Source organism: Zonotrichia leucophrys, chromosome 6 (assembly GCF_028769735.1).
Source record: "Zonotrichia leucophrys gambelii isolate GWCS_2022_RI chromosome 6, RI_Zleu_2.0, whole genome shotgun sequence".
Classification (NCBI taxonomy): Eukaryota; Metazoa; Chordata; class Aves; order Passeriformes; family Passerellidae; genus Zonotrichia; species Zonotrichia leucophrys.
This window is the reverse complement of record NC_088176.1, coordinates 16,918,246-16,936,656: the sequence shown is the minus strand read 5'-3', so window position 1 is coordinate 16,936,656 and position 18,411 is coordinate 16,918,246. Positions and strand designations below refer to the sequence as shown.

Genomic DNA, 18,411 nt, shown 5'->3' with positions numbered 1-18,411 from the left:
GTACAAAAGAGCTGCTAAAGATTACAAAAATGCCAAAATCTAAACAAAATATTTAAAAAAATTAAAATTAGAAATTTCTAATAATTTAACAGAGAAAAATGTAGTAGAAAGCAAGTCAGATCTTATGCTTCCTCCCCCATTATTTTCCCTCTGGAATATAAATATAGATTCAATATTCTGAGGTGAGACCAATATAATGCACAGGGCCCTTAATTATGTGTTATTGCACCTTGACAAGTTTTTCTTCACCTGGAGAGACTAGCTAAGTTAACCTTCTCAGAAACTTAGCAATCCACAATATCATAATACATCAACAGAATCAGCTTGCTTCTTTAGGTGCAGCAGCTTTCTGGAGAGGGAAGAAAAGGTTTGATGCCAGTTAAAGTGTGAATAACAATTCCAAATCAGAAACACCAAATGCAAGAATACTGTCACCATGTGTGTCCAAAATTATTCCCTGGCTGGTTTTGCTCAGAGCAGAATTTCCTATGAGCAGTGTACATGAGACATAGGACAACAATTACAAGGGGGAAAAAGAAACACAACACACACCTACACACAAATAAAATCATCACAGTAAAAAAACAAAAAAAAAATCACTTTATTTCCAGAACCTTACATTTTTAAAGCTGGAATTGCAAAGGAGCTAAAAAGTGTGTGTTCCTCGAGTTGCATCCTGCCCCAGCCTGACCCCTGTTCCCACATTAGGCGAGGCACAAGGCCATCTGCTGGCAGAGAGAAAATGCAGAGCCTGTACTGCTCAGCAGGCCGCTGCTGACACAAGAATTAAGCTTTAGATGAAGGGTGGGTAAAGAAAAGAGTGGATGCTGCCACTTTTACCAGATGAAAAGAGGCTACTGCAACACAAGGAATGGAGCAAAGATGAAAACACTGGCCTTATAGTCTTCACTGATACCAACTATTTGTTTGACTAGTCTCACAGTTAGAATAGTCAAACTGTAGGATCATATTTACATATGATATACTAAATGAACCAGCCTAACCTTCTGGAACTAAAGAACAATGTCATCTTTGTGGATAAAAAAGCTGATGTTGCAAGAATAAAGAAGAAGCAGAAAAGTTGCTGACAAACATAGGGGTGTCAACTCGAGTAAAATGACACAGCATCTAACACAGATTAAGGAAAAGATGCATGCTTGCCTCATGGACAAAGCAGAGCTACCAATCAAGAGATGCATGGACAAAACAGAGCTACCATTTAAACAATGCATGACTGTGTAGGCCAAGATAAGAAGTAAATATAAACAATGTTTGGAAGTACCATAAACAGCTTTTGCTTGATTCACATTAAATCATGCAGAGGCCTATGTCTTCTGATCAAACAACAAAAAAGTCCTCCAAGCACATTTCTCTTTCTTCATTATATATATAAAACCCCCCGAACTATAGTTATTAAGTACATAAGGTATGACTTCATGTCACATGCAGGCACTGTTGTTTTGACATGAATCTGGTGGCTTCTCAAAGCTCCCTACCTAAGAGAAAAACAGCTCACCGCAAAGAAGCTACATGCACACAGTCATCACACCCTGGGGGCAGGGAGGAGTGCAAACCACATGCACCCCACAGACTAGAGTGACATCAGAGAAAGCACTGGGCAAATAGTGCGAGAGGCACACCGAGGTGCTGCTGAACCCTGAGCAATGCCTGCTGAGGGCCCGGCCACATTCGGTTTGGATTTTAGGACAAAACACAATCCCCTGGAGCGCTGGATCTGGAAACAATTCTACCAAGCTTTCTGCTGCACCAACGATCCGGATCTGGACAACACTGCTTGCAGCCCCTACTCCACCCCTACCCGCACGCAAATTTCCGCTAAAATTAGCAGCCTGACAGACACGCTGCTTTGGGTTTGCCCATTAGGAGCCAGAGACATGTAACCCAGGCACTGCACCCAAGAGAGATGCCTCTCCCTCCTTACATTCCATACTGCCACTGGGAAGGCAAAAAGTGGATGGTAAGGCTACTCCAAAGGCAGCATCTCTAAAAGTGCGTCAGCAGTACTTTTGGTTCATCCGGAAGTGGTTTAAAAGCTTGAAGTATTTAAAACAGTAGCTATTTTTTTGTCGATGTTATGTATTGCAGCCAAGAGCCCCATACCAGCAGAAAAGTAGAAGAGTTTTTGAAAATCTGAGTCATAAACCACTGAAAAATGGTGTTTAAAATGAAAATGCCATCTCGATTGCAACCATGGTCCTCCCAAGGCAATCGAATCATGTCAAAACCTGAAAGATGAAAACACATATCGATAACTAACTCCATCACGTCATTTCTACCTCTACAAAGGAGGCCAGACTACCAGCATTTCAAACCTCTGAAAGCTCGCAGGAAAAACACAAGAGCTGACTGGAAATAGGCAGAAAATAGAAGTCACAGGCTTGCGCAACCCTTTCAATAAGATAGCAAAGGGCAGTACTGCCTGCTGCAGTGAGTTTAGCCCGTCCTGACTGCCTGCCACAAGCCCATCCTTGGCAGTACTACAAAAGCAGAGTTTCTGCCCCTGTAGGGAGGCTATAGCTCCGCCCAGCACCTGAAGCGGAGAAATCGAATGTGTCATTCCCAGCACTAAGGCTGTTGGCTCGGTGACCTCGGGGCCGTGCCTGGCACCCCGAGCTGCCGAGTGGGTGTCCCCGGCCAAACACCCGCGGTCCCCGCGTCCCCGGGACACCCGAGCGGGAGCTCCGAGCGCTCTCTCCCGGTCACCGCGGGGCTCGGGGCTGTCCCGCCGGTGTCCGCGGCTCGCCCGGCGGCCGGAGTCCTGCCCGGGGCCGGATCACCGCGCCCGGGCTGCCCTGCCCCACGGCCGGCCCAGCCCAGCCCCCGCTCCGTGCCGAGCCGTGCCGTGCCGTGGGCGGGCCGTGCCGTGCCGTGTTTGCCAACATGGGAGGAGCGGCGGGGCATGGGAGGGCGCCGGCAGCTCGGGCTGTCCCGCAGGAACGGGCCACTTCCCGTCGGAGGGTGCCGGGCAGCGGCGGCATGGGGACAGTGCGGGACGGCGGCGGCGTGGCCCGAGGGTTCCTTGCCCTGCTCCTCGTAAGTGTGCGCCCCAGCGGGGCGGCGGGCGGGCGGCGGGACAGCCCCGGCCGGGGCGGCGGGGCCGGCGGGGACGAGGAACGCGGTGCCGCGGGGCGGGGAGCGCTGCCCGGCTGCTGCTCGGCACCGGCCGTGGCAAACTTGTTACCGACATTTCAGTCAGCTCGTTGGGCCATGTTTTAAGTGGAAAAAACTCACTTTCAAGTTCAGGCAGTTCTGAAGGGGGCTCAGTGAGGTGCATGTTGTGTCAAGCGGACGGAGGAAAAGGGGGATGGATGCAGGTGGCTGTAGGTGGGGCACCCAGGGACAGCTGGCGCTGGTCCGCAGGCACCCACAGCGGCCGGAGCCGCGGGCCGGGCAGGTGCAGAGTCCCCGCTCCGCCAGCACGGGGAGTGCGGGACGTGCCCGGGCTAAAACCGGGCTCGGTGGGAGCCGACTTGCGCTGCACCTCAGCGGATCCCTACCAGCGAGCAGGGAAAGCAACATAAAAGCAAATACCTGTGGGGAAGGAGTTTGAACCTCTATGACAGTGGCCCAGGAGAAGCCAGAGGAATGGTCCAAGCCTGGGGTCAGCATTTACTGGAATCAGTAGGGCAGGGCCTTCCCTTTTGCAGGAGCCATGCCTGTGCACACAGTGAGTCCCTTCTGAGAGCTTCCGTCTCCTGTCTCACTCTCATCAGTAAAGTTACCTTGACACAGATCCATTCCGAGCGGCCGCCGTCAGCAGCAGGGAAAGCAAGGAAGTGTGTCAGTGTGTGTCAGTGGCCAGCACAGGGTCCGCGCTGCTCCGGGCGCGGTGCTGCAGCGGCAGGGAGCTCCAGGCAGCACACCTGGGCAGGTGCAGCCTGTGTGGCTGCCCTGGCTCCGTGCCCGGGCAGAGCTGCCCTGAGCCCAGGGATGCCGGGGGATGAGGCGGGTGGCAGTGAGCCCTGCTGGACAGCACAGCCACCTGGAAGTGTGCCTGCAGAGCACACTGCTAACCCAGCCCAATTCTCCCGTTCCAGAGACACCTCGCTGCAGCTGACCGAAGTATCTTCGCAATGTGGTTTTATTGCTAAAAAACGCAGTTTGTTTTGTGATTTGTGAGGTTAAAATCTAGTCTTAATGTATAAACAAATCAAATTGTGATCTGACCAACTGCATAACAGGTTGGTCAGATCACAATTTGATTTGTTTATACTCAATCCATGCCCCTGCACAAATCATCAAAGCATAATTAAATACAAAGGAGGATTCTCATCTGCTGACAGAAGTGTGTGTTACCTGTTCCTGTACAGGAGCAGCCAACTAGTGACAGAAACATCAGTGTAGCTCAGTATGTTAGAACTATTCAGAATATATATCTTAAGATTAAAAATAATTTCATTTATAACACTGCTCCAGAGAATATATATATTTTCTCTTATTTTCCAGTAGTTTCCAAATTTCAGTATACCTTAGAAAGACTGTAGCATTCCTACATAATCTCTATTTTTAAAAAGGTTTTTGTTTTAATTAGCATGTTGTTTCAGTACTTATGAAATAATAAACATGGTCAGAGTTTGGCATGTTATTTGGTTAAACCAGGACATGAAAACAGTTTGTTGAATGAGACCTCAATTTCGCAAGGAATCCATGCTGCACTCAAGTAAAAGAAGATTTAGGGATAGTCATGCAAAAATAGCCGTGGTCTATGAAATTAGAAAACATCTGAGTTTTCCACGTAGAAAAAGCTACAAAACTGCATACCACTGAGAGACACACTTGTATCAGTTCAGAGACAGATCTTAGGAGAAAATGCTCTGGAATTAATGTTTCCTTTAAAGAGAAGGGCTCCAATAATCCCTTTTTACCAATGAGAGAAATGAATACTAGTGGGTGCAAGTGAAAATAAACCCTGTTTACTAACAAAACAAGATACCCACAAGACAGAAAAAATAAATTGAACCTTATATCCCCAACCCAGCCACATGGCCAGGGGGCAAGGATGGTGGCTGCTCCCTTTGTCTCAGGAAAGGGAAGAAAAAAAAAATCCATGCAGCAGCTCAGGCAAAAAGTAGATAGGAACCTGTTGAGCTTCTGGCATTGGTCTGCTCCTCACAGCAGATGAAACTGGTGGGTTTTAGTGTCCTTTATTTGCTGGCCTGGGTCTTTCCCACCACCCCCATAGGCTCCCTGGACTGCAAGCCGAAACAGATCAAGTGGAAAAAAAACCAAAAAGAAACCACTGAATGATTTCTGCTGAAGTCCAGAGAGAAAGGTGGGGAAAGACTAAAAAGAGCTTCTTTCCTGAGCAAGCAGGGATGCAGATGGAGCAAAAGCAGTGAGCTAACAGTCCAAGTCGCAGCCCGAAGTGCACCAGAGAGAGAACCAAGCCCGCTCCCGGCCTTCCCAGGCCCCAGCCCAGCCTCCTGCTTCATCTCCAACCTCTCCTGGCCTTTAGGGAATGAAGTACTGCCATAAAATCACCTCAAGACAGCCCTCCACAGGAATAGGCCAGAGAGTCAACTGTTATGTAAATATTTTGTAATTATGATATGACTACAGAGCAGGCAGTTTTCCAGAAGTTCAGAAGATGTACCTTTGAAAACAAGGTTCATGCATTACTGTATTGGCCTTTCTTCCTCATATTATGGAAAACTAATCCACAGATTTGCCTGCATAAACAGCCATAAAATGGTGCGATGACCCAAGATTCAAGTGGGAAGTACAAAGGCCCCAATTCTGGAAACATGTCTGCGCATATTTCCACTGTAACCACTTTCATCTCTGCAGTAACTCACTGAACAAAGAGAAAATCATAAGAAAACCATTTTGTGTTAGAAAAGGAAAAGGGTGAGAGTTGCTAGATTTCTGTCTGCCAAGCTCTAATTCATGCTTAGCTTCAACAAAGTGAGGTGAGAGCTGTCAATATCTCTCCCAACTCTCCAAATAGTGTAGTATTTACTACACTTTCTACTGTAGTATTTACTAGTAAGTGCTTAGTAGTACAGTACTTCTGAAGACCAAAACCCAACAAAATAACCAATCAAAACCCCCCAGCCCCAGTATGTTGTTTCAGTTTGCATGTGAGTCAGCTGAGATATGAAAGGGTAGTGGATTGAATTTGAACAGTGAGTGTTTGAAGGTGCTGAACAGTCTGAAGCTATTTGCTCTCACAGGCGCTAAACACACATTTCCCTTGGAATTTAAGAAGCTCAGGTTACTTCTAGATGTGGGGAAATACCAACTCCCATTGCTGGGCTTTAAAAAATTGAACTGGATTCTTTATGTTCTTTTCATAAAAGATTTTAGAATGTAAAATACTATTTTTAGAGGTTGTTTTAGTACTAACTGAGATTCAGCCTTGGTGGGAGAAAAAAAAAAGACTTGGAGGAAAAATGATACTCTAGGTTTTGGAAGAAGAAATTTCTTGTCATAGTAAAAGAATTGGAGTAGAGTATCCTCTTAAAATTACTCTTTGAGTGAAATTACTCTTTGAAAAGGCCAGCCTGACAGAGTTAATACAAGGGAGATTAATTACAGAGAAAAGCATATTAAAATGAAGTTCTGGCATAAAAAAGCATATTAAAATAGTTGTGGCAACTGACCTTCCACAAGGCAAAAAAAAAAAAAACCAAGAAAAATCAGAAAAATCCCTCCTCCTTCTTTTTTTAACACTTAGAAAGCCCCTGATGAGCTCATGCACCTAGGTCCTATGGAGTGGAAAAAAAAAAGGCCACATACTGTAACCATCAGTCTTCTCATCCATCAGCATTTATAGATGAGAAATGGGAGAAGGGGCTTACTAAAAATAAAATGTATTCCAAAGATAACAGGAGAAAACAGAGACTTTTTTTTTCCTCAGGATTGATATTGTAAAGTTTTAAAAAGTCCTGTATGCAAATTACAAGCTCACACACTTCCAAAGCTGAGATTACATACCTATAAGCTGTGTCTTGCAGAAGCTTTTCTGTTGAAATAGATTGAGATGTCACAAAGAATACTTTGACAGAGGAAGAGATGGAGAATCCCAAAATGACACGAGTATTCAAAGAAATGAAAGTTCTTGTCACTGTGCCGTAGAAATGCAGATGAAAGCAGGTTTCATAAAAGTGTCCTTAGCAAATACCTGTTTGTGAAAGCATTTTGGAGGGCCCTGTTGGAATGAAGGAGAGGAAGCAGGTAGAAAACTCTTTTCATTGTCTGGGCAATGCAAATGCAGCAAAACCAGAAAATCTGGGCTCATATTTTTATGGGTTCTGCTAAGGGTAGATGTCCCCAGCTGATTGATTTTATTTCCATTGACTGCTTAGTGCAATCTAAGTCTTCAGTTTAGATACCAAAACTATTTTTTTTAGGTTGAGAAAGTTAAAAGAGAGTCTCTGTGACTCATTCTGGGCTGAAAACATACAACCACTGCTTGAGTGTACATGTCATAAAAAAGCACCTATCATCCCTGCCTGTCTAAAAGCCCCTAAACTGCTTCCTTTCTGATATTGGTGTTTACTGCTCAATGACAACAGAAAAAGCAACTAAGGTGTGCACAGGAAGCTAAATGACTATTGATTCTTTTCTGTTTTTTTTTTCCTATGAGACACCCCCAAATTTGTAAATAGCAAATGGATTGCCTTTATGAGGGTGCAAATCCAGGAGGAAAAATGTTTGAAAAAATTAGGGCATTGCTTTGAAGAAAAGCCTTCACAGTTTTATCATTATTCCTTCCACAGGAAGATGTTGTAAGACATCCCTGCAAGCAGAGCCAATGTAGGTGTTTGGTGCTGCTTGAGTGTCAAATTCTGAGAAGTCAGCCCCACTTCTTGTAAGTGTACCAGGAAGTTCATCTCCGTGAGCAGGAGCCAAGGGCATCCATCTGAAGATGTTCTGCTTCTGTAGCCCCTCATACCAGCACAGCCCGTTTGTACAAAAGCATAAACAAGAGGCAGGAAGCTTTGCTGGTGTGAGGGAACACATCTCTGCACTCACTATGTTTGCAGGCATTCGGTAAAATAAGCAAGGTTTTACTGGTATTAGTAATTTAGAAATATGTTTCCTTCTTTGATTATATTCTATTTCCTGCATGACTCTCTCAAAATTTCCTTCATACTGCTTTAGGAGAAACCAAACCAGACTGGTCATACATCCCTGACTATATTTTAGTGATTATTTTTTAATTGGACTTTCTAATCCAGTGTTTAGTGAGGTAGCTCTCCTAGATAAAAGGAAAACAAATCACACTTATTTGGCACATCCACTTGAAAGCTTCTGTGGAGACTTTAATTTTTTAACACAAGGATTCAGAGGAGAGCACCCCGAAAGCTTTGGCAGCAAAGGAAGAGAGAGCATCAAGCAGGGGAATTGATGGGCATATCCCTACTCAGAGTTTCTCCAGTGCTAATTATGCTGTTTCAGCTGCTGGAGCTTCACCTCCAGGTGCAAAGAACGGCCTTCTTAATTACGTCCAGTAACTAATATTATATATATTATGAACAGGTGCTAAGGAAATAAAAGTCTTTCCACCTTCTCACTTAGGAATAGACGAGAGGATGAAAAGAAGTGGCTACCTGTAGAAGGCAATGGTCTTACTGGTTACATCATTAGTTAGCAACAGATAGCACTTCCTTCACTTGAGAGCCCAGTTTGATATCCAAAATGCTATTTCAGTAATTCAACATAGAGCTTTTTGCATCTCACTGAAATTGTGGTCAGCATCCATAGCTCCATTATATAGACATCTCATATTTAGTGTACGCACAGTAAATATAGAATTCCCCAGAAAATGTTGCTGAGAAGAAGGCAAGCTACACCAGATTTATCCTTATCATTCTTCCTCCTTCTTCCAAAATAATACAAAACCATGGTTTGGCCTCTGGGCCACAGTGCTTTATTATTATCATGAGAAGAGGCAGGGCAGGGGCCACTAGCAAACCTCTACTGCCTAATGACTGAAATAAAAACAAACAAACAAAAAGCTCCCAGCATTATGCAATTTACAGTGCAAATTGACAGTGCAATTGACAGCTGCAATTGACAGTGCAAAAAATTCAAAGAAATGGATCTGTTGTAAAGTAATTTGAAAGGAGAGTGTAGTGGTAGGGTTCATGGCTTTAATATGGGCCCTCATTGTCTATTAAATCTAAAGCAATGAATAGTTTTAATAAGGGAGTGAATTTTATAATGTTTAGTTATAGATAATGCTATTAATGTGACTCTTCTACACAGTTTTAGTGCACAGTCCTAAACATTTTTTGTCTAATTTTCTGTTCTCTCCTAGGTGGCTCTCCTAGTTATTGAAACACAGTGCAAAAATGATACTGAAGCTCTAATAACATCCAATAGGAGAATCATTTCCAGGAGGGAAGTTAACTGCAGGGAGGATGAATACAGTTTAGATACTCAGTGTTGCAAGAAATGTAGAAGAGGTGAGTATGATGTGTGTTGAGAAGTCATTAACAGGGGACACCAGAGCAAGCACATTGCTTTGTGCTGGGATACTGGAGTGGCATGAGGTGGTTTCCTGGATGCAGTGCTTCATTCCAGCTGTACCTTTGTTTTGTTACAGGACATTGGGCACTTCAAAGATATTTCTTAAGCTCAATGCACCAATAACTTCTCACTACAAAGAGTAGTTCTCTCATAATGTGATTGTTAGAAAAGAGCAAAGAATTAACATTCACATATTTGAAAAAGGTTGAAAAAGTGAAAACACATGCTTTTGACTACAGGATTCCATACATTTGTGGGTTTTCCAATTTTTCATGTAGTTTTGTTTAGTGTGTTCTCCTTCAGTATTAAATTGGAGGAAGAGTGGGGATAATCAAAAGTTATGTATACTGCATTCCTGGAGTGCATCTACACATGCACAAATAATATACATTCCATATTTGGAATCAAAAGTATTTGGGATTAAAAAGGAAATTCTGATGTTAGTCTTAGAGCTGATGGCTGCTCTCTAAATTGTTGGTTTTCTGTCTCTACAGGTTTTGTTAAAAATGTCTCCTGCCCAACAGATGTTACCAAACACTGTGCTCCATGTCAGAAAGGAAAGGAATTCATGGATCACCCCAATGACTTAGACAAGTGTCGGAGATGCAAATCGTGTGACATCCACTTTGGTAAGTCTATAGAAATAGCAACTGTAGCAATGACTCCTCTTTCACACAGGATTTCACTGAAAAGTCTCCACAATACCTAGTCGTGGTTAGCACGCAGAGTCAAAACTTTTAGTGGTAGGACATGAATGAATTTGTGAGAAAGTAGTAAGTTTATCCTCCAGCTCCCTTTCATCAAGCACAAAGTAGGAAGACAAATAATTGGTCCATTATTTCTCCAAATATCTGCCTTTGCTTAGCCAAAGTCCTTGCTAAGCTGCCACTGTACAAACTGGTTAGAGTCAAGGAAGACAAGTTCTCCCTCTTCTTCACCCTCTGTTTAAAAGAGGGGTATAAAAAGTAATGATTTTTTAATAGCGTTTCACAAATTGATAATGTTCTTTAAAACTGATTGTTGTCTTTTGAAAGACACTCAGGATGCAGTTTGGGACAGTGTGTGAGGCTGTGAGGCCAGCCCTCCTGGGCCAGAGCAGGGGCTGACCCAGCCAGGGCTCTGCAGTCAGCAGTGCAGGCACGAGGGGCTCTTCAGGGATAACACAAACCAACCTGTCTGCTTTCCATGCTCTGGCCCTGCAGTCTGTCAGCATCCACAGCTGAGGGAAAGGACACTGGAAGATCTCTCCCTACCCAGTCATTTCAGTGTCTATTTATGAGCCCTCTGTTCATGAACCTGCTGGGTGACAGCAGAAATTCACTACCTGTTGCATAAATACCCATCACAGATTTTTTTTTTAAAAGTCCATTAAACTCATCTCCTACCAGTTCCACCAGGTGTCCTGTAGATCTCCTCTGCTTGGATTTAGGAAACAACAGTTCTTCATTCCTCACACCCAAAATCAAGTTTAGTGAATGGACAAACAGTTCTCAACTCCAATATGGTTGTACTCAGATCACCTGTTGGAATATCAATTTTTAGTGCTCTCCCCTTCCTTTAGGACTTCAATATGAATAGAAAACTTTCCTCTCATTTTCTGTTATAATAAGCATTTTTGTGTGGGTGATGAAATTGGTAAGAGTGAAACAATTCAGTATTTTATATGTGTCACAATTATTAAAACTGAAGGGATGAAAAGGGTAATGGCTAGCCCAAATATTCCACAGACAGTAATGCAGCTGAAGAGAAGTCAGTAGACTGACAATAGGCAAGAGGAAAATTACCACTGAAGTTCCCTGTGAACCATTCTTATGATCATTCATATTCACTATTTCCATGAGTTACTTTAGCACTGATGTTACAGTAGAGCTTCATCAAATTTTGAAATATTAAGTAGTTTCAAATTACAGCAGGGCCCTGAATGTAGTAACTCAAAATTTTGTTCTGTTTTTGTATGCCTATGAAAATAGCTTTCATAGTAGGTAGATACAGTAATTTTTAATGCAGAAGTATTTTTTCATGGATGGAGATAGCATTATCATATCAACTGAGGAGAGGAGAAAATTAATAATTTGTTTTGATTCTTAAGAGGAATACTTAACATGGATATGTTAGCCAAAAAAGAGACAGTGGAATTCCCCATCATTGGAGGTCTTCAAGAAAAGGTAAAACTTCTTGTCTGTCAGGGAGTGCAAAGAACCCATCTCCATTATCAAGTAGGGAGATTGGCTGTGTGATCTTCTGAGTTTCCTTCTGGAAACTCAGAAGTTTACAATAATAAATGGAAAAAAGAAGTTAGGATTTGGCTGTACTGAATGAGTCCTCTCCTGAAGAGAACTGCACTGTGTGGTGAGTTTTAGAGCTGCACTGTGTGGTGAGTTTCAGAGCTGCACTGTGTGATGGATGAGCTTTCTGCGCTCCCGTCCAGCAGAGGTCTCTCTGGCAGCTCTGCCAGCCCAGCTCCTTAGTAAAGTTCCGTGTGTGTATTATAAAGCTAAGCCTCGCCAGTTCCAGCAGACGTGGAGCTAGCAGCAAGTCTGAGGACAAGACTTTGTGGGCAGAAGCCTGCTTTTTCAGACTAGTACACTTAAGAGATCTGTTTTTAGGGCTGGAGTTTGTGAAGAACTGTACCCCAGAAGAGGACGCGCAGTGTGCCTGTGTAAAGAACCATTTCTGCAGTACTACAGGATGTGACACTTGCTTTCCATGTACCATGTAAGTTCATGCCTTCATCACTACATATGCAATTGTTAATATGTAATCACATTTTTTTCCAGCTGGTTTCAAGGCAGAGGCTAAGGTAATCTATTAACCTCAGGGAAGGCATACCTATTTTCCTTTGCACCTGAGTTGACTGAGTTCAGTCAACTCAATTTGCAGCCATGAAGGCTTTCCAAAAGCATGCAGAAAAAATTATGTATCCACTGAGTCTGCATATGCTTTTCAAAAGTCTAATAAAGTATCTGAGCTTTCCTGTTGTCTTTGTGTGATCTACTGTTACTTAGGAATATAATTTCATATGTTTTCCCACTGCCACAAATTTTCATGTCATTTTCATACCTATTAAATTCCAAAGCCCAAGATCAGGAATTTAGAATATGAAACTAGCATATTTATCAGCAAAATGTGAAATATTTTGCTGATAAAGCATCTCAGAAGATTTAATTTGCTCTCTGAACAGCTTAAGAGAGAAAAAACATCCCCTAATAATTTGTGTTCATATTTTCTGCAGATGTGAAAGCGGTGTAATTGAAGAGCAATGTACTGCAGCTTCAGACACTGTGTGTGGAACCAAAGGTACCAATTAAAACATAGCAAGGTGCAGCACGTGCTGTATTTTGAGAGGCAATTGCAATTGTCCTGTTCTATACAGTGGCCATAGTAATTCCTGACAGCTCAGGGCCTCAGTCCCACTGTTCCCTCTACTGACCTGCAGAATATGATTTTCCCTTGATCACTGAGCAGGTGTAGGCGCTGTTACCTCTTTTTAGGGGCAGCTCACCATAAGTTATGTCTTTGACATATTTGGCTTTTGCGTTAGGAGGGCTTTTAAAACCTGACACAGTCTTGTTGAAAATTTGGTGTGCTGCTGTATTGCATTTCTTGACTTAACTTTCATGCAAATTTTCCAATGTTCCAACAGATTCAGCAACGCCGGGGTTGATCATTGCTGGGGTAGTACTACTATTAATACTATTAATAATAGCTGGAGTGATATTCTGGTGTAAGTGATTTCCTACTTATTCCTATTATACTCTGAATGAGGTATTCAGATGCTTCAAATATAATTTTATATTCTTGGAGTCCAAAGGAGAGATATCCTACCCTAAATTTTAAAAATGCTTTTTTTGTTTCAGACAAGAGAAGAAAACAGAAGGATCTTATAATCAATTATCCAGGTAATGGAGTTTACGAAGGAGAGCATGTAAGTATTTTTGCTTTGATCATAAAAAACTCAGCTTTATGCAAAGAACTGTTTTCCATTTAAATTGCACTGAGTCTCCCCAAATATTTGTGTGCCTTTCTTCTATGACATGAATGAAGTAAATTTCGCCACAAGAATTCTTTTGGGAGAAGTAAGAGAAACTCTGTATTACTTCTTCAGGATTGTTGGAATGCTTCCAAAATCACATAACCACGATCAAAACTTCACAAATCATCAGGCCTCCATCAACCCAGGATGCTTCTGTCCCCATGCATAATTCTAGGCATTAGGAGGTGATTCCCCAAACTTACCCAAGTCAAAAGAGGTCTGTCTGTCTGGTCTGACTCTCACATTCATAAAACAGGAATCCTGGAGAAAACTAAAAGAAAATCATAGATTTATCATGAAATGTATTTATCCTCTTAGATAAGTGTGGGATTTTACAAAGGTTGTTTCTACTTATTTCTCTCCTGCCTCTTTTTTTTTTTCAGGTGGATATACCTCTTATAGTTGAAGGTAAGAAACAATTTATCGAAATTCAGTAGAAAGAAAAAACAGATACAGATAAAAAAATCCTAAACTAAAAAAAAAAAACCAGAGTATTTTTGTGTAGACTTTGCCACTGTCCAGACCTGTCATGCCAGCACAAAAGTGAACACTTGCTAAAGAAGTGCCAGTTCATATAATGCTCATCAAGGCACTTAGTGGCATCATGGAAATCTTGCCTCAGGAGGAATTTCTGTTGTATAGGGAGCAATCACACATTGTCTACAAGTGAATTTCAGTTCTGCATGTGGTACAGACACTAGGAAACAGCAAAGTGTTTCTATAACCATGGATATTTATGACAGGGGAACAGTCCAGAATGGGATTGAAGATTGACAAACCTACATTCTGTTAAAGGGCAAATCCACAGGAGTTGTACACAATAGGAAAAAAGATAAGCTCCAAGACTGTATCACAACAGAAAACCTGTTCTGTTTCATGACCTCTCCCAATGCTATTTTGTGAAAAATGGGTACGTGGGAGGTGACCACACTTCCCTGATAGAGCAGGACAGAATAGGTTACAGAGGGAACTGAGACTGTTTTAGGTGGTAGAAAGCCATATGGCCACAAGCCTAAATCTTTGAAATACCTAGCATCTGGTAGGAACTTTGTAAAAAGAGACCTGCCATGTATGTAAAAAATCACACGTAAACCATACTGAGTCACAAATACCTGAAACTTAATCTGCTTTGGATAGAAGTATCAAATCTGAGTGCAGGTGATGAAACCCAGTAAGATAAAAGAGCCAGGTGCATTAATTTCCTTTCCTGTTCCTAGATGTTGACCTGAGCAGATACATTCCTGGCATTGTGGCAGAGATGACACTCAAAGAAGTCAAGACATTTGTTCGTCACCACAATGTATCAGAACCTGACATAGACCAAAGCATTCAGGATTTTCCTGGTGATACATCTGAACAGAAGATTAGGCTGTTTCGAGTCTGGTATCAAAGTCATGGGATGAAGGGAGCCTATGAAACCCTAATAAGGAGCCTGAGAGAGTTAAAAATGTGTGCTGTAGCTGATAAAATTGAGAAAAAACTGAAGACAGCTATTTCCAGCTCTCGGGAAGGGGGGCAGTCTTGTAATCCTGTCACTGAGCAAAGCTCTCAGGAGGGTGGAAACTCTTACAGTGAGAGTGCTGAGCTAAGTAAAGCCTCTACTGCTAGTTTGGAAGAGACGTTGCACAGAGTAACTTGAAATTTATTTCTGAATGAGTATTTCTCTAATGTAAACAGCAAAGTTTTAAAATGACATTTTCACTGGCAGTTCTGATTGAACTCAAGTAAGTTATTACATGTAAAAGGAATAATTGCAAATTTTGCAGCAATATCTTTCCTTTAAAAAAAGTTCTAGCCTTTTTTGGTTGTTAAGGACTTGAAGAAGTTTTATGACTTGTTTGCTAAAAGGTGCAATATAAGACTCCAGCTATAGGAGTCATTACAAGAGGAAAGAAGTTATAATTTGAAGAAAAGGAATTGTTTAAATGCATTGTCCTGCATTATTTAATCAGTGTAACATTCTATATACATTAAAAATGCAGGCTGTTCCTTTTCTTTTAAAGGGAAAGCTCTGGTGTTAGGAGTCTACAAAGTATACCAGGAAGAGTACTTGAAAAAATAACATTACCTGCCTTACACCTGATTAATTTGAAATACAGGTGTTGCAGTGTAGATTCTACTCTGCTGCAAATACAATTTCTATTTTTCATGAAAGCACTTGTGTGTATATGGAGTTTTGTATATGTGTGCAAGTTTTCTATACTAAAAGCTCTCAGTTCTAGGTAAAAATAATTATCTCTGTTTTTCTCAGCAATGTTTGTAAGCCTCTTCTAATGTTTGAAACCTTCAGAGAAATAGGAGCATGGGGTTAATAGGGTCAGCAGCACAACATCATGGAATGCAGCCTTCAGCGTGTATGATGCTTTTCTAATGCAGAAATTGATACAATGAAAGCATCTTCTTCATTAAAAAAAATCTGCATAAAACATGACTTCTGTCTTTCTTATCGTGCAGTATATAGATGCTTTGTTTGAGTTTGTTTTTACTCAAGTTAGCAAATCAGAGTTAAGGAGATCATTCTCATGAAAAAACACATTACCTTTATTCCATCACCAAGTGCAGAGGACTCGGCTCCTAAATTCGAAGGACCAGTATAGTCCTGGCAGCTTTGCTGTGAGGCCTTTCCCTTTCACACACTCATTTGTGCAAATCTCACAAAGTCTTTCAACAGAAGGGGAGACTTCACCGGAAAGGTTTGATTTTTCCAGATTACAGGGTAAGAAAGATGTCTTTCATTGGTTCTGTCATCAGTTCCCTGGAGAACAACTCCAGCCACTACCAGGACTCAGCCAAAACAGGTAGAGAGCTGGCTGGGCTGGCTCTCACCTGCCCACCAGGGTGTTGGGTCTGTGGGGTAGGGTCCCAGGGCTGACACCACAGGACCTGGAAAGGCAAGGAAAGGCTGGCCACAGGGTGCCAGAGGCTGGCAATCAACCCCTGCCAATGCTGGGTGCCCACAGCCATGTGGAGCTCCTCCAAAATGCCACGTAGTTGGAAGTGAGGTACCTGGGAAGGCAATACATAGAAACAGCTAAAATCTGTGCATGGCATCAAGCAGGAGCCTAAAGGAAAGTCAGGATGTAGCTTTGAACTCATTACCTGTTTCATAGACTTGACCTGTTAAAGATCTCAATGACACAGAGCACATTTTGCCCAGAACCAGTGCATGTTGTACAGCTCTTAAGCACCTTCCATGCTAAGCAGTCAGAAAAACCTTCCACCCCACTTTGGAGCCTCTAATCTAGCTGTATTTTCCTAAGTATATAATCCACTGCTATATTGCCAAAATCCACACAATGTGCTGCTTTTTGAAGGAAAACCTTCAGGCTGCTGCAGTCAGATGATTTAACAGCCCTGGGCCAAATTGTGCATCCATGGACCGATTACACCTGGCACTGTGTGAATGGCCTGTACCTATGCTAACTGTGCACAGCTCTGACACACCATGACAATGTGTTGTTCCTGGTCCTGTTTAGGCCACATACCTAAGAGAATAAAATAACTGCCTTTCAGAAAAGCAGCCCAGCAGGGGGGTCTGCTGTGCCATCTTCTGTAGGATGCTGTTGTGTAGAAGCCAAGACAGGAAGGGACGAAGGAGAGCTCCATGCTCTCGCATGCCCTGGTAGATAGGCTGCTCCCTATACCATGTCCCATTCAGGAAGGCATGAATGTAGCTTAAAGCTGTGTTGGCAGATGCTTGACTTCAACTTTTTCTTCCCTTGGCTTCTGGCTTTGTCTCTCCAAGTGAAGCATCTGGCCAGCAGAAATGAAGGTGGTCCACCTCCCAGGGTCCCAGGGGAGCAAGGAACTGACCAATCTGAACTACAGTCATCTTAAAACAGAGCCACCAAACCTCATAAATTTCTGACAGAGAAATAAAATGATAATTTATCTTTCATCACACTGGAATTCCCCAACCTCAGTATAAAAAGGATGGTTTAAAAAAAGTCCCTGAGCAATGAGTCAGATTTTGTTCAGGAGAGGTCTGCAGGGCTCAGCTCACACTGCCATTGACTCTGGTGGTTAGCATACATTGTATTTTTTTGCTTTTAACTGTAACACTCTGCATCAAATAGGAGGACTGATTATACTGTGCAGTCACTTTTCCAAAGGAGTCTGTATGTGTCTGCATTGCAGTCAGCAGTGCAGGGCAGAGGTGGATCAAGCTTAGAGTAATTGGACCAGGGACTGAAGGTGGTTTAGTTCTGCTGGCCTGCAGCAGAACATCCAAATTTCCATTGCCTCCTGCTTCTGACATAATTTTCAAACTAGGCTGTATAAGAAAAATGAAACCAAAGCCCAAACTCCCCTGCTTTACAGAAACACAGCATCAGAAAAGCAAGTGAAAACTGAAAGAGAAACTTGCCCAGGGAATGACTCGTCACGTTCTGAAAAGCAGATTACTGGAAAAGGAAAAGTTCTCTCTTCAGGAAGCCAAAATTTAGCAAAACAATGTCATGTGTCATGCAAATAGTACACCCAAAACAATTGTTATTTTAAAATAACTACAATAGAAGAACAGGAACATAGAAAAAAAGGCCAGGGGGTTGATCTTACTCAAGTTCCCTGCAAATTGAAAGTGCCCACGTGTGAGATGTTTGTTCAGAAATTCCAAGGGTTGTTTTGCTGTGCACACCCTCACCAGCTGTTCATCCATGCTGCAAAATGCAGTGCAGTTACAGCTGCTCTGCAAGCAAACCAAACACCTAAAGATGACAGAAACAAAATCAATATTATTTTGTAATATCGTACCAGAAGAACACAGGAATGGTTAAAGACAGTTCTGGTATACAGGACTGCTGCAATATGAAATAAATAATGTTCAAGGTTATTCTGCAGGCTGCCAGTTCTTGAAAAGACATGGCTGAGGAATTAAGTTC

The 18,411-nt window shown here is 42.4% G+C and overlaps 1 protein-coding gene and 1 long non-coding RNA gene across 2 annotated transcripts; one reads left to right on the top strand and one right to left on the bottom strand.

Annotated features, from left to right (window-relative positions):
• The first annotated feature begins 2,815 nt into the window (after positions 1 to 2,815).
• On the top strand, positions 2,816 to 15,876 carry FAS (Fas cell surface death receptor). Its single transcript, XM_064717114.1, has 9 exons — positions 2,816 to 3,054; positions 9,287 to 9,434; positions 9,993 to 10,127; positions 12,105 to 12,213; positions 12,731 to 12,795; positions 13,142 to 13,222; positions 13,356 to 13,423; positions 13,915 to 13,939; positions 14,749 to 15,876. Exons 1-9 carry the CDS (start codon positions 2,902 to 2,904, stop codon positions 15,168 to 15,170), a joined length of 1,206 nt encoding a protein of 401 aa, XP_064573184.1. The 5' UTR covers positions 2,816 to 2,901; the 3' UTR covers positions 15,171 to 15,876.
• LOC135449790 (uncharacterized) lies at positions 10,796 to 16,533 on the bottom strand. Its single transcript, XR_010440843.1, has 3 exons — positions 16,071 to 16,533; positions 13,735 to 13,802; positions 10,796 to 11,018 (listed from the first exon to the last, which is right to left on the bottom strand). It is a non-coding gene; the product is annotated as an uncharacterized LOC135449790 (long non-coding RNA).
• Between the last annotated feature and the right edge of the window lie 1,878 nt (positions 16,534 to 18,411).